Here is a 14,521-nt window from a genome sequence, read left to right on the forward strand (position 1 = left end):
CATTAGTTAAGAAGTTATAAGCCGGTCACACACACACACACACAAACACAAACACACACACACACACACACACACACACACACACACACACACACACACACACACACACACACACACACACACACACACACACACACACACATACATACATACATACATACATACATACATACATTCATACAGACACTCGGACATCATTCTGAAAATAGTCAGAATAGCTTCCTAGGACCTCAAAACGTCGACCTCTGATGAAAACAATAACTTCCCAATTTTTCGAAAATCGTCGATTTTCTTAGCGGGAAGTTAAAAAAACGTACTCATCATGATGGTAGTTTGAATATATTATTTCCAATGTCAGTACACTCACACTCCCTTTGAGAGTTTTTTGGGGTGAGAATTTCGAACATGGGTCACGAACGATGATGGCTGCGCCTTCCACCGTATTTTGGTGGCAACTCGCCACAATAAACTCGGAATGATGAGATACCATCGGACGCCTCGGACTGAGAGTTTTCGAAACTTTTTAGGTCTCGGACGTTGAGGGCGTGTGCCGTCCTTCGTGCCGTAGTGGAATGGAAAGTACCCGTGTTAGGCTTCGGGGTAATTATTTCTTATTTAAAAACTTTCTTAACATTGTTTTTGAATAAATAATAAATGTATAGTTTATTAATTTGACTAAGGAGAAATTATTATTTACAACACTGAAGTCTACATTAATCAATAATTAATGAATATTAAGAAGTTTTATTTTAAAAATTCAAAAGCACACGGTTCAATTGCTCATGTTCGATCTTTAATAGTTAATTCAATCTCATCGAATATCGAAGCTTGTTTTCTTTCTGAAGAAGCAAAAAAAGTTCTATCTTTATAACACGGGCAATATCTTGACGGTAAAATTTCAATGATTCTGCTTTACTTATCCAACAAAAAATAATTTTGAAAGGATTTGCATTTTTAAGTGGATTAAAATAAAATCCAAATTACTCTAAAATCATTCTGCTGAAGAAAAAACTTTCTTATTTACTCTAAACGTGGAGTGATTTTTTTTATAAAGTTCCAGAACTCCAAGTGACGAGGTAAATTCGAACTGAATCTGCAGAGTCGATGATTTTTTCATTATTTAATCCCTTTGGAGTAAAATTCGCTCCAAGCCGTAGTTTATTTTAAAATTAAAACTCGGACGAAGTGAATTCGGGCTAAAATAAAATATTTTATTACTCCTCCGAATTCACTTTAGATTTTTTACAGTATACACATATGTTTCAAAAACATTCAACTTATTATGGACAGAAATGAATTTTTTTTCCTTTTTAATGTAAATTTTATTGTTTTTAATTAAAAAATAAAAAACATGAAATTTTTTATATTTCAAAGTAAAGATAAGCAGTAAGATATACTACTGCAGCTGTCAAATATAAAGATGAATCACATTCATAAGTATATGCGTACAATAGCATAGTATCGTAGTAGAAATGAAAAAAGTGGGAGAGATGCGAAAAGCATAGTCGTAGATGCTACGCCGCTGTTTGCCGGCCGTATTGATGCCATTTACCATTCTCTCTTCAACAGTGAACACAGTTATATTAAACGCAGCACATTTTAAAGTGATCGTTGTCAGTTACAGTGAGTCTACGTCGCATATTATCCTCCCACAAATATATAAACATAAACTAAAATTTATTTGTTAATTCAAATTTGAAATAAATTAATATTTCCGTTAAATAATTACGTGGTAAGAATTTTTTTATTATTATTGACTTGTTGCTTTTTTTTTAAATAAAAACATTTTATTTTGAACATTACATAAACACAATACCATAATAGTTAATTTGAAAAAAAAAAACAAATTTTTTTTTATCCTTAAAATTTTAACTGATTTATTGCGTGGCGTCATTTCCGTACTACGCATTTGTTCCCTTTCAAATAAACACAACGTACTTTTATCTAAAAAAATTTGTAATTTGTAGTTTACTTAATTGAAAACGAAAAATAAACATGAAGTCAGCACAACAAAGTAACTAATTTTGAAGAAATATTTTTTTTTTTTTTTTTTTTTTTTTTTTTCATTTATAAAAATTTCAAACTGTGATTTATCGCGTGGCGTCTTTTTTCTGGACCACACATTTGTTGTTTTTTTTTTTTTTTTTAATTTTTTTACTTAATATTGTAATAAAATTATAATCATAACACTAAATTACTAATATCGTTTCTTATTGATGAATAAAAATTTATGAATATTAATCAAATGGGCTAGCTTAAATTAAATACACATGTATTAAAAGTTATTACGAAATTTCGTAACGTAAAATAAATACTATTGAATTTAACTTAAGGGGTTAGGGGTACTCAGGGGTATGAAAAAATGATGATTTTCAATAATTTTTTTTTTGTAGTTAATTAATTTATTTGACAAAAATAAAAACATAGCTTTATTAGAACACGTTTCGATTTGACTTCACGAAAATTTCAAAAAAAAAAATTAATAATTCAAAAAGTTATCGCTGTTTTTGTAGAGCCCGTTCCTCCCGAAGTCCTTTGCGGTGATCATCATAAGTCCTTGGAGATTCATCTAAAATCAATCGGACAAGAAAAATTAGTTTTATTAATAGATAATCTTGTGCCTGATCGAAGCTTTTTTTTTTTTTTTCGAAATTAACAAAATGGCGGCCTCAGGAAATTTTTTTCAAATTTTCGAGAAAAAAACCGACAGTTTATTGTTAAAAAAAAATCGAAATTTTGAAAAAAAAAAAAAATCCTTCGATCAGGCACGAGTTTTTAATGTATTTCAAAAGTACAATAAATTTTATTGAAATCTACCGAGCAGTTTTTAAGTTACAGTGATCACCAGTTCAGAAAACATAGTTTTGAGAAAAACGCATTTAAAGTTTTGCTATGGATTTATGTCGAATTATAAGAATTATTTAATAACTTACACTGAGTCATCTATTCCTGGACCATATAATAGCTCTTCAGCCGACATAGCAGCTTCCAAAATATCGATTTGCTGGTGCCTACGTTGCAATCGACCTTCTCGGGTGTTATCATTAGCGCGCTTATCTGCTACTTTGATACGTGCAGCATCCATTCTTTCTGCATACCGATGAGAATTAGGCCCACAATTAAGTCCTAGTGTATTCATCAAGACTAATAATGAATTTATACCCTCATTAAATATACACATAGCAACGTATGCAGCTATTTGTACGATGGTAAAACTAGTATTTACCGTTTTTGGGCATATTTTCCATACTAGTTGGTTAAAGCTTTCATTATTATTCTGATTGAATCCACCTACACATCTTGAAAGTAAATTTTCATTACTAAGATCTTCGTATATAGGCTTGATAGCTTTTAAAACATCAGAAGGTAAAGGAGAATAATCGTGAGAAAAGGTATCAAGCTCTCCTCTTGCTTCAGCGCGCTGGTAAGAGCACCAAGATTCTTCGCCTTTTGGACACATATCATGATTCGGTTTTTCATCACTCGAGCCGTAGTGATAAAAGGTTGCCATTATAGCAGATTTCATATTTTCAATAGAATCACAATGCCGGCGTATTGCTAAACCATAGTACACAGTTAGTTTGTCTATTAATTTTCCTGTGAGCTTACCTCGACCACCAAGACCTTTTTGTTTACTCTTCAGCGTACGTAATCGACTCCCCATCCGCTTTTGGACATGCCCTATACATTCCTTTTTATTTACAGTTGTATTTTCGTAAGGATCTGATTTTATAATTCCTGAATAGGTCTTGGAGTCACCATCACCAATATAGTTGGCATACTTAACTCCATATTTAGTTTCAGAATACGAAAACATTTCGACCATCGCATCCACCTCCATTTTCCCAGAAGACCCTTGATGATTAGCAGAACACACATCTTCATGCGATTGATACCATTCCTCGAACTCAACAGTATTTGTTTTTTTTTTCCAATACTCACATAGCTTACAATATGCACTTTTAATGTTTATGTCAAGAATCTTTCCAGTAAAATAGCCAATTATAGAAGAAACTCCAAATGACGATGTATATCCCCGTTTTTGCCAGGTTCCATCTCCCGATACAGTTAGATGATTTATATCTTCATTTTCAGTTGTTGGCATTGCTTGCTTTTCTTCATTCACAGCTTTCGTCATGAAGGTTTCTGCGACGGCTTTACTACAATTCAAAATCTGTTTCAGTAAAATTGTATGCGTAGATTTATCTAAAAAAGACGGCATGTCCATCAGGCCGCAAAACTTGCACAATCCTTCGTATCCTATTCCTAGTATTCTCATTACAAAAATGAAACGTCTGTTTATTTCATAAGAATGCCCAACGAAAGAACAGGAAGGAATATATTCATTTCCACAGTTATTACATGCAACTACAATTTTGAATCCCAGCCCACGTGTACTTGCTGTTTGAAACACTACATTTCCATCACATTTTTTACATTTTATAAGAGCAGAAATTGCAGTGAATACCTGAATAAAATTTATTATTCGAAATTCAGTACTGCTGTCTTCAGGTACATCATCTTCAGTGTTTTGTTTTAATTTTTTAGAAGATGTACTCTGAATACTTTCATCACGTTCGGCTGTTTTCGGATTAAAAACATTCTTTCTTTTGACTGAACGCGACTTATTAATTTTTTCAGAACTCCGAAGTTCTCTTGAAACCTTTCTAGAATCACGTCCCATGGTTAATAATTTAATTCACTTGAGAAATAATTTATCACAAAACTATCGACTGATCAGTGCAACGACTACAGGTATACTGGCAACCAAAAATTATTTTTCAGTTCTTGTACTACCTACAAATTGTGAATATATGTAGAAGGATATATATATATATATATATATATATATATATATATATATATATATATATATATATATATATATATATATATATATATATATATAATTATAAATACATTAAAATGGGGAGATATTCATGACAATGAAACCCGAAAGGTCGGTTGCTTGCAGCTGTTTCTAGCTACCTGCTCTCGAATGCCACGTAGCACCCGAGCGTCCTTTGGTCATTGTTAAATAACTCGAAAAGAATTTGTCGGATTCACTTCAAATTTTCACACAATATTTTTAAAATATTATACTTTAAGAAAATGCAAAAAAAAAAAAATCGATTTTTTGAAAATTCTGACTACCCCTAACCCCTTAAAAACGTCTATTTAAAGTATTATAAAGTCAATGTACTTAATACAATATTATTTCACACGTGTTAAGATTGTGTAGAAACACAAAATACTATTCCAGCATCCGGTTACTTAAACAAGGGGATATTTGTCAGTCTAAATTTGTTCATAAGAAAGTGGGTTAATATTTTAAAGTATCATATAAAACGTATTTTTACGTTTATTATTTATTATTTTTATCTTTCAATTTTTAATTTATTTATTTTTTCGTTCTGATAAAATTTATTTAATAAAAAAAATATTTTTCTTTTTCTTCTAATAAATCATTTAACTAGAAAGTAAAAAAAATTATTTATTATTTTGAAAATACTCACCATTTTTGGAGTTTCATGGTCAAATTATTCAATCTGACATTCTATTGACCCTACTTGTTTATATATTTTGTTTACGTGATTCTTATTATCATAAATTATTCATCAACCTTCAAAACAAAAATATATTTTAAACTCTAATTAATTTTAACAATTAAATACTCATGAGTATTTTAATTGACCTAATATAATTATCTAAATATATATATATACATAAATAATTATCTATAAATGATATTAATTTAAGAACATATTCCTTCCAGCTATTTTTAATGTCATCTTATTTTTTATCAGCTTCGACATATTTTTAATCCATCATTCAAATCCATTATCTTGACAATTTTTAAATAAATTCAGATTCATTTGCTATTAGATATTTATTTTTTGTTTTTCTTTCATCAGGCAACATGTCGAGCTTTACAAGACTCTCAATTATTAGATTGCTTGAATTGGTAAGTAAATAATTTATTTGATTAATTAATTAATCGTAATATATTATATTTAATACATGACCTGAGAAATAAATTTTATATTAAAAATCTTATTTATTTAAATTATTAAATGAATTTATTATTAATAATGAAATGCTTAAATATATATGATAGTCATAAAAAATGATGACACAATCTTGCATTCTTGATCGTTGAGGTTCATTGATTATAATCATGAATAAGCGTCTAAATATGATGAAGAGTAAACGAGGTCTTATCCTTGCATGTCTTTAGTAAGGTGTAACTGTTGAATACAAATTATGACATACCGAGTATGACATAATATAGTACTCTTTTTTTAATCAATTATTATTCTATTGTATACTCTCTTTCTTATTACTTAAGTGTTTAATACTCTCACTTGATTAATAATTATTAAAACGGAAGTGCTAAATTTTTTTTTTTTTATTTCAAAATAATTATCTATTTAAATAATAAAATTTATTTTAATAAAATGTTTCACATAACAACGATGTTTTTTTTTTTTATTAATGAAGATCTAAAATTACAATAAATCCTACGAGCTGACAATTTATACTAACCCGCAATTCTAGTGTCAATTTACAAAGAATAGACGAACCAGGTTGCAAGATGACGTAATCTATAATTTTTATTCCGTTAAAGTATTTTACCAGATCAGTCACACGTGTAAAAATAAAATAGTCGCATTTTTAACCTTGATAATAAATCGACGATTTATTTTCATTTTTAGCTGTATGAAAAGATCACATGAGATATTTTATATTTCAATGATATAATATATATATAAAAAGACTTGACAACATGATGAACATCATAAATAATTTCTTAGATTTTATTTGATATGAGTAATGAATCTCAACCACTCCTATGCTATTTTTCATCTCTTAACATTCTCGTGTCTCATGCAAGCTTAGTCAAATTTATTTTTTTATAATTGATCACGATACTTAATAAAAAAATTAATCGAAATATTCTAATTATTAAAAAAATTTTTAATGTCGACTTTTGACAACTGCTATAATTATCTAGTAGTAAAATTTTGACAAAAATTACTATAAACCTTAGCAGATTAAAAAAACTGTAGATGTTTCACGGAAAAAACACTAAGAAAATCTTTGTTTTCAATTCATAATGCAGAAAATTTCTTAGTGTAAGTAAAATTTTTCTTGGGGCAATTAAAAATTTTTTGCGCCAAGAAATGATTTTTCTCTGTGTATGCAACAAAACAATAAGTAGTATGAAATAATAGGGATGAATTATCGTACATATTTTATTTTAAAGCAAATAGTATATTTTTGCATAGAATAATATTCTTATAAATATACAACTACTGAAAAAAAATTTTATTCACAAATTAATAGTTAAATATTCCTAATTGGTTAAATGTAAACTTTCAGTTTAAATCTGAAAGTGTTTGGTCTCAAACATGTGAAATTTTTTTTTTTAAATTATATGTAAAAAAACATTCTGATTTTAATTTAAATCCGATTTACTAGTTATAAATAATAAATAGAATTTATAGAAAATTGAATTCTATAGCCAATCTGATCTGAAGGTCTTATTTATTATTAATACTGTTATAAAAATTGATTGCTTTTCAACACAATTTGCTTGGTTCGTCTTCAGATCTAATTAACAGAGAATTTTTACATTGATATGATAAATGTTACACCTTATAATTTAATTAATTACACATTGTTATTTTCTAACCTGTCGCCCATTATCTAGTATCTTAATATATTAAAAATTAGTAAATATTAAATTAATAGATATGTTGATTTTCCTTTAGTAATTATTTGCAATAAGTTACAATTATATCACAAATTACATATTGTTACGACTAGGTAAGAACCTCGATCTCAAATTAATTACCTGTATTTTTGTTGACCATTATTAAATATTTAGTAAAGAAAGCTATTAGTGTATATTGTTAAAAAATGAGTATAATTTTAAAGAATTTCGGTATAAAAAAAATATTAACAATCATACATAAGTATTACAGTACAATATCGGTATAAAATTAGAATTTAATCTGCCAGTAAATTTATAAAAAACTCATTAATATTTATAATTTTTATTAAATTGTAATTATTTACATCAGCATTTACCATAAAAAATCAACCTCAATAATAAGTGTACGCAACCCTAGTAATACTCACATTTACTCTTGTTGGAATACTTACAAACCTCTTGAAGTATTTAAAAAAAATCTGAAAAACTCCTGAGAGAGCTCGAAAACGTTATTATTTGTAAAGTTTTGAGCTCGTAGAGCTCAAAAAACGCTAGGGCAAAAAAAAAATTCATACATTTCGCTAAAAAAAGTAATTTTTGTCTGACGATATCCTTGGAACAAATTGACCGATTTGCATACACGTGCTTTGTGGCAATCAAAAGTACTTTGTGAGACTGAGCTTTGATTAAATTTTAAAGTAAATCAGTCAAGCGGCTCACGAGTAGTGTAACAAAAACCTAAAAAAAATTTTTTTGATTTTGATTATCAAATACCTTGGAAGCTACTCGGTCAATCGGCTTCAAAATCTGATCAACTTCAAGTGTTGATAAGCCCGTTGGATTGCCCAAACGAACGTTCAAATCGGTTGATTCGTTCCAATGATATTGTACCATAAAAATTAATCTACACACACACACACACACACACACACACACACACACACACACACACACACACACACACACACACACACACACACACACACACACACACACACACACACACACACACAGACACACACACACACACACACACATATATATATATATATATATTAGGGTGGGCCAAAAAAAGTGACTATTTTTTTTTTCTTTAGTTACAGTGAAAATATTGTTTGAGATGATGAAAAAAAAATTCTATTAAAATTTGAGCTTTTAATATTAATATTAAGAGATGCCTATTTGCAATTCTCCATTTCCCATTTAAATAACATGGGAAAAAAAATTTTTTATTTTTTTATTTTTCTAGCTCGGCATTCGCACGTAATATAAATGAGTCCGTAGCACATTCTTGTAGAGAATTTAACGCTCTACAAAAAAGGTCTCTTATCATTTTTTGATAAATCTTAAGTTCTCAGAATAGAGTAGAAGACTATTATTTTTACGAGCTTGGCATTAAAATGAAAATAACTAGAAAACAATGCGGTATTTCAAAGAACTTTATTGAAAATAATTTGTAGGGAATAAAATTGTCTATAAAAAAAATTCTATGACATTTTTTGATAAGTCTGATAGTTTTGCTGGAAAGGTAAAAATATCTGGAAATTTATTATAGATTTGACTTCCAGCTCCGATAACTTTCGAATGGATGGATTTATCAAAAAACGATAAGAGACCTTTTTTGTAGAGCGTTAAATTCTTTACAAGAATGTGCTACGGACTCATTTATATTACGTGCGAATGCCGAGCTAGAAAAATAAAAAAATAAAAAATTTTTTTTCCCATGTTATTTAAATGGGAAATGGAGAATTGCAAATAGGCATCTCTTAATATTAATATTAAGAGCTCAAATTTTAATAGAATTTTTTTTTCATCATCTCAAACAATATTTTCACTGTAACTAAAGAAAAAAAAAATAGTCACTTTTTTTGGCCCACCCTAATATATATATATATATATATATATATATATATATATATATTAGGGTGGTCGTTAAAAATTAAATTTTCTCAGGCGCCCCATAAAAAGCTTCTTTTTAGTAAAAAAATACGTGGGGAATTTGGTTTTTTCTTTTTAAGTAAAAAGAACACGTGCCGCAGGACGGTCAAAGTTTATTTTTCGATACAATTGCGGTTTTTTTTAAATATCTCATGAAATACGCAGATTGAAGGAAAAAATCATAGGAACAATTTTGTAGGAAATTAAATTCTTGACAAAAAAGGTCATGTTCATTTTTTTTATAAAATGTGTATTTATGAAGATATTTTAAAAAACCTTTTTTAGATCTTATCAATTGAGCATTTTAAGGATTTCGAATGTCAAAAATAACGTTTTTTCTTAAATATAGACAACTTCGTAACGCGTAACATATCAATCATTAATGCTCGTTATAGTTTCTATATACTTAGAAAAATGTTATTTTCAAAATTTGTAATCCTCAAAACGTTCAACTCATCAGATCTAAAAAAAGTTTTTTTAAAATATCTTCATGAATACACATTTTATAAAAAAAATGAATATGACCTTTTTTGTCAGGAATCGAATTCCCTACAAAATTGTTCCTACGACTTTTTCCTTCAATCTGCATATTTCATGAGATATTTAAAAAAAAAAGCGCGATTGTATCGAAAAATGAACTTTGATCGTCATGCGGCACGTGTTCTTTTTACTTAAAAAGAAAAAACCAAATTCCCCATGTATGTTTTCACTAAAAAGAAGCTTTTTATGGGGCGCCTGAGAAAATTTAATTTTTAACGACCACCCTAATATATATAAATATATATGTACACACGACGGATGCACATTTGAAAATGTTCAGAACAGCTTCCTAGAATCTATAAACGTCGAGATCTGATGAAAACTCAATTTTTAAAAATCGGACAGAAACCAATAATTTACCTTTTTTTGAAAATTTTCATTTTGATAACGGAAAGTTAAAGAAAAAAATTCTGAATCCTTGTACTCAAATACTCTACATACAAGATTGTTAAAATTGTAATTATTTAACAATTATATACTAACGTATAATACTTAAAAAAAAAATAAAACAAAGTTGAGTATGTAGTTGTACTCGTAACCTGGAAAAAATAATGAGCACAAGAGTACAAACTATAAAAGTACTTATAGTCATTGCAAGTTAAAGATTTTTCATATATATATATATATATATATATATATATATATGTATTACATGCGTGTCCGTCGTATATCAGGTCATACATCACACGTGTGTGTGTGTGTGTGTATGTGTGTGCACCATGCAATTGATTTCTTAAATAATAAATTTAAAAAAAAATTAATTTCAGGCGATTGTATGCGCTATTATTGGTCTACATTGGCATTCAGAAAATTATGGCGATTTACCAACACGTTTCATATCAACTGGTACTGTTGGTGGATATCTTATTATACTTGTGGGTTTATTCGCTGGTGGATTAATGGGAACACCTGTTAACCGACGTGTTGTATGTATTACTTGTCTAGTTATAATTATTGAATTACAGTTAATTATTAAATAATTAATTAATTAAATATTTCTAGGACTTATTCTTCAGTCTTGTCGGTTGTGTTTTATTTGTTGCATCAGGAGCGTTGGTTATTGACGCATTCAATCAAATTGCATATAAAAGTGCTGAACGTGATCGTGGACTCGCTCGTGGATCATTATGTGTTATTGAAGGCGCACTATTTCTCGTCGACGCTTTTTTTACTTTCCGCGGAGAAGCTTAAGCTTATGAGTTTTTACTTTTAATTGTAAAAATTTTTATTTATAGTTTATATCTTTGAATATCTAACTATTTTGTTTTTTTTTAATTATTCATTAAATAATAATAATGTTAGTAATTTTATTTACTCTGATGAAGAAAAAAAACGATTCAAAATGATTAGACATGATTCAAAACAATTCAATTTAATTCTATATAGACAAACATTCATCATTGAGTAAATCATTTTTTTTCATCAGGGTTTCAAAAATTTAACATCCCTTAAGAGGAAATAAATGAAATTTCGCATTTTCGTTAAGTTATGTTTTGTTCTCGGATATTAAGTATAAATTCTTTTTTGACTGTAAAAACAAAATTCCTATATTTTAATAATCATTATTGACTTTATATATTTATATATATTTACATATTTAATAATAATGTATTTATATAATCACTAAAGTACAATGTGTTCTACTCAAAGGTCGTATTATTAAACTAAAAAAAGTTTTTAACTATATTACAGAATTTAAAACAAAAACAAAAAAGAAAAAAAAAGGTACGATTGACCTTACGGGCCAAGCCCAAAACTGCCCGTTATTTTTGAATTCGATAAAAGTTCTATTTTATGTTGCAGTAAGAGAATTTAAAAATAAAAATTAATTCATAAACAAGCAATTTTGAAATATTCATAAAAGATTATTCTTGATTAACGAATGAGTTTAGACAGCAATCAAAACATAGTCCTGATATAATTTCTTATAAAATCGGGACCCGTATACTATATTCTTTAATTTTAAATTTTCTCAGCAGGAAAATTGATAATTTGAAATTTCCAAAATATACATTGATGAAGAATTATATATATGTATTTTCTTACTGCATACGTGCCATTATAATAAATAGAAATATATGTATCGAATTATATTTAAAATCATTTAAAAATATATATCACGTTATATTTAATTACAATAATATATTAAAATGAAATATATTATCATCATCGCTTTGTTAATTAACTTTAATAATATTTATATACAATATTATAGATTTCATACTTTATATCATTGATTTGCAAAAAAATGAATAAAATAAATATTTTAATCATATTTTTAAATTTTGTTATTCTTAAAATAATTAACGAGTAATTAGATTCTGATTTTTTTTTTTAACCAATAATGACAGCTTATTCTCTAATCGCAATTCGATAGTTCAAAAAAAAAATTCTAATATATTGTCTATTTCACAAGTCAAGCGCGAATGCGCTGTGGTGTGTGCTTTACTATCGAAATTATTTTTTTGACTAATTCATGTACGTTAAATGATCTCTGCATTCCTTTGATCAAACAAAATGTCTGCTAGTGATTTCTGGTGCGTCTAGCTCAAGTCACTGTGTCAATGCACCTTGAGCAAGATATCTTCAATATTCCTGCCCAATACTTTAAATACAACATAACACAAAGTCTTTTTTCAAGTCGTGAACAAGACTTGCAATTTGAAACTTTGTGCCAGTATCTGCAGCAAGACGGTAGTTTTTTAAAATTTTTTTTTTCCTTCTTTTTGGCTATCGTCCCGATAGGGCCACGTGCCACTTTCTGTATTTTTTATTTATTATTTAAAAAGTCTTTTAAATTTTATTTTATTTTGTTTTTTCTTCCGTTTTCCAAACACTGAATTGTTGGTATGTTGGTATTTAGTAAAGTGTGGTATGTGTATATGTTTGGATCTGTTGAATGAAATGTTTTTATGTAGGGTAATAGTTAGTAGGTGTTAGGTGTTATAACGTAAAAGGATTTTTTTTTTTTTTTTTTTTTAAATGTCAAAGTGAATACTTTTTATAAACTGGTGAATCGGGAAAGTCACTGTGTATGGTGATGAGATGATCAGTGACTGGACCGCATAATCTGTAACCAAAGAAGAAATAATATTAGCAAGCCTGTTAATTAAAGTTTTCCTAGTTTTCTTATCAACTAAATTGCAATTATAAAAGATATGTTCTACAGTTTGGATTGGCTCCCCGCACTCGCAGCTCGCCTCTCCTATTATTTTCATCCGATATAAATGTGCTTTAGTTTGAGTGTGTCCACTTCTTAATCTGTTGCTGATCGTTATTTGGTCTCTGGTTAAACCTAGACCATGGAACCAGGGTTTAAGTTTAAAGTCCATCACATGTTCAAAGTATATTTTTCCTTTTGAATATTTTATCATTTCTTAGAAAGTTTCTTTTTTTAGTTTTTCCTTAAATAATTCATTGCAGTGATCTGCTTCAAGTCCACCCATCCTGTTCTGAATCTCAGTATCATTTATGGCTGCTTTAGCCATTTTATCAGCTTCTTCGTTTCCTGCTATGCCTTTATGGGCTGGGGTCCATATCATAACGATATTTAGTCCCATTTCTCTTGCTTCCCAGATACTTTGTCTCACTTCTAGCAGTCCTATGTAGTCTCTGTGTGTTCCTGGCCCCTCTAGTCCCATTAGTGTGGACTGAGAGTCAGTGCATATCAGCGTATTCTTATATTCTTGTTTAATGGCCATTCTGATGGCCATTTTTATGGCCTGTACTTCTGCTGCCATTATGGATACCTGTGGGTCCATTGACACTCTATCCCCTCTTGTGTCTCCATACATATTGCTGCTGCTGCTGTTCCTGCTTTTGTTTTAGAACCATCCGTATAAATGGTTTTGTATTCTGGATAGTTGAGTTCCTTCAACTGATTCCATCTGGAGTTTACCTCCTTGTTTTTCTTTGCATCTCTGCCTGTTTCTAGATCTATTGTGATCTTATTACATGTACTTTCATATGTAACTGTTGCTAAGTTCGGCTTGTTATGTTTGTTTAGTCTGATCCATATGTCTTGTTCTTCTTCCCAAGTCTTAAATAATGTGGTAGCAAATCTTTTTCCTTTTTTTTCCTTGTTTTTTACAATCAAGTTGTTTCTAAATGCTCGAATTATCTTGAAGGTCGGTTCCAATTGGTTTCGACTTTTGGCCATGGTTCTTGCGAGGAATTTCCTAGTGAGAAATTTGGCTCTACTGTCCAGGTCTGGTTCTGCTGCTATATGCAGTAATACATTTAGTGGCGTAGTGATTAGATTGCCAGTAGCTCTTCTCAGCGCAGCGTATTGGGTCCTTTTGACCTTGGTGAGATTTGTGACCGTTG

General features: G+C 29.0%; 2 protein-coding genes across 3 annotated transcripts; one reads left to right on the forward strand and one right to left on the reverse strand.

The window, feature by feature from the left end:
• Positions 1-1,528: 1,528 nt before the first annotated feature.
• On the forward strand, positions 1,529-12,389 carry LOC130666769 (protein snakeskin-like). The gene is made up of 4 exons (XM_057468024.1): positions 1,529-1,732; positions 5,916-5,965; positions 10,963-11,121; positions 11,198-12,389. Exons 2-4 carry the CDS (start codon positions 5,921-5,923, stop codon positions 11,384-11,386), a joined length of 393 nt encoding a protein of 130 aa, XP_057324007.1. The 5' UTR covers positions 1,529-1,732; positions 5,916-5,920; the 3' UTR covers positions 11,387-12,389.
• LOC130666768 (uncharacterized) lies at positions 2,392-5,146 on the reverse strand. Of its 2 annotated transcripts, none has more exons than XM_057468022.1 (4): positions 4,921-5,146; positions 3,227-4,797; positions 2,934-3,126; positions 2,392-2,569 (listed from the first exon to the last, which is right to left on the reverse strand). In XM_057468022.1, the coding sequence occupies exons 2-3, from the start codon at positions 4,682-4,684 to the stop codon at positions 3,061-3,063; spliced, it is 1,524 nt and encodes a 507-aa protein (XP_057324005.1). In that variant the 5' UTR covers positions 4,685-4,797; positions 4,921-5,146; the 3' UTR covers positions 2,392-2,569; positions 2,934-3,060. The 2 variants fall into 2 exon arrangements, with proteins under 2 accessions (XP_057324005.1, XP_057324006.1); XM_057468023.1 differs by having other exon boundaries at positions 2,934-3,144.
• Positions 12,390-14,521: the final 2,132 nt, after the last annotated feature.

This window comes from Microplitis mediator, chromosome 4 (genome assembly GCF_029852145.1).
Source record: "Microplitis mediator isolate UGA2020A chromosome 4, iyMicMedi2.1, whole genome shotgun sequence".
In the NCBI taxonomy this organism is placed as follows: domain Eukaryota; kingdom Metazoa; phylum Arthropoda; class Insecta; order Hymenoptera; family Braconidae; genus Microplitis; species Microplitis mediator.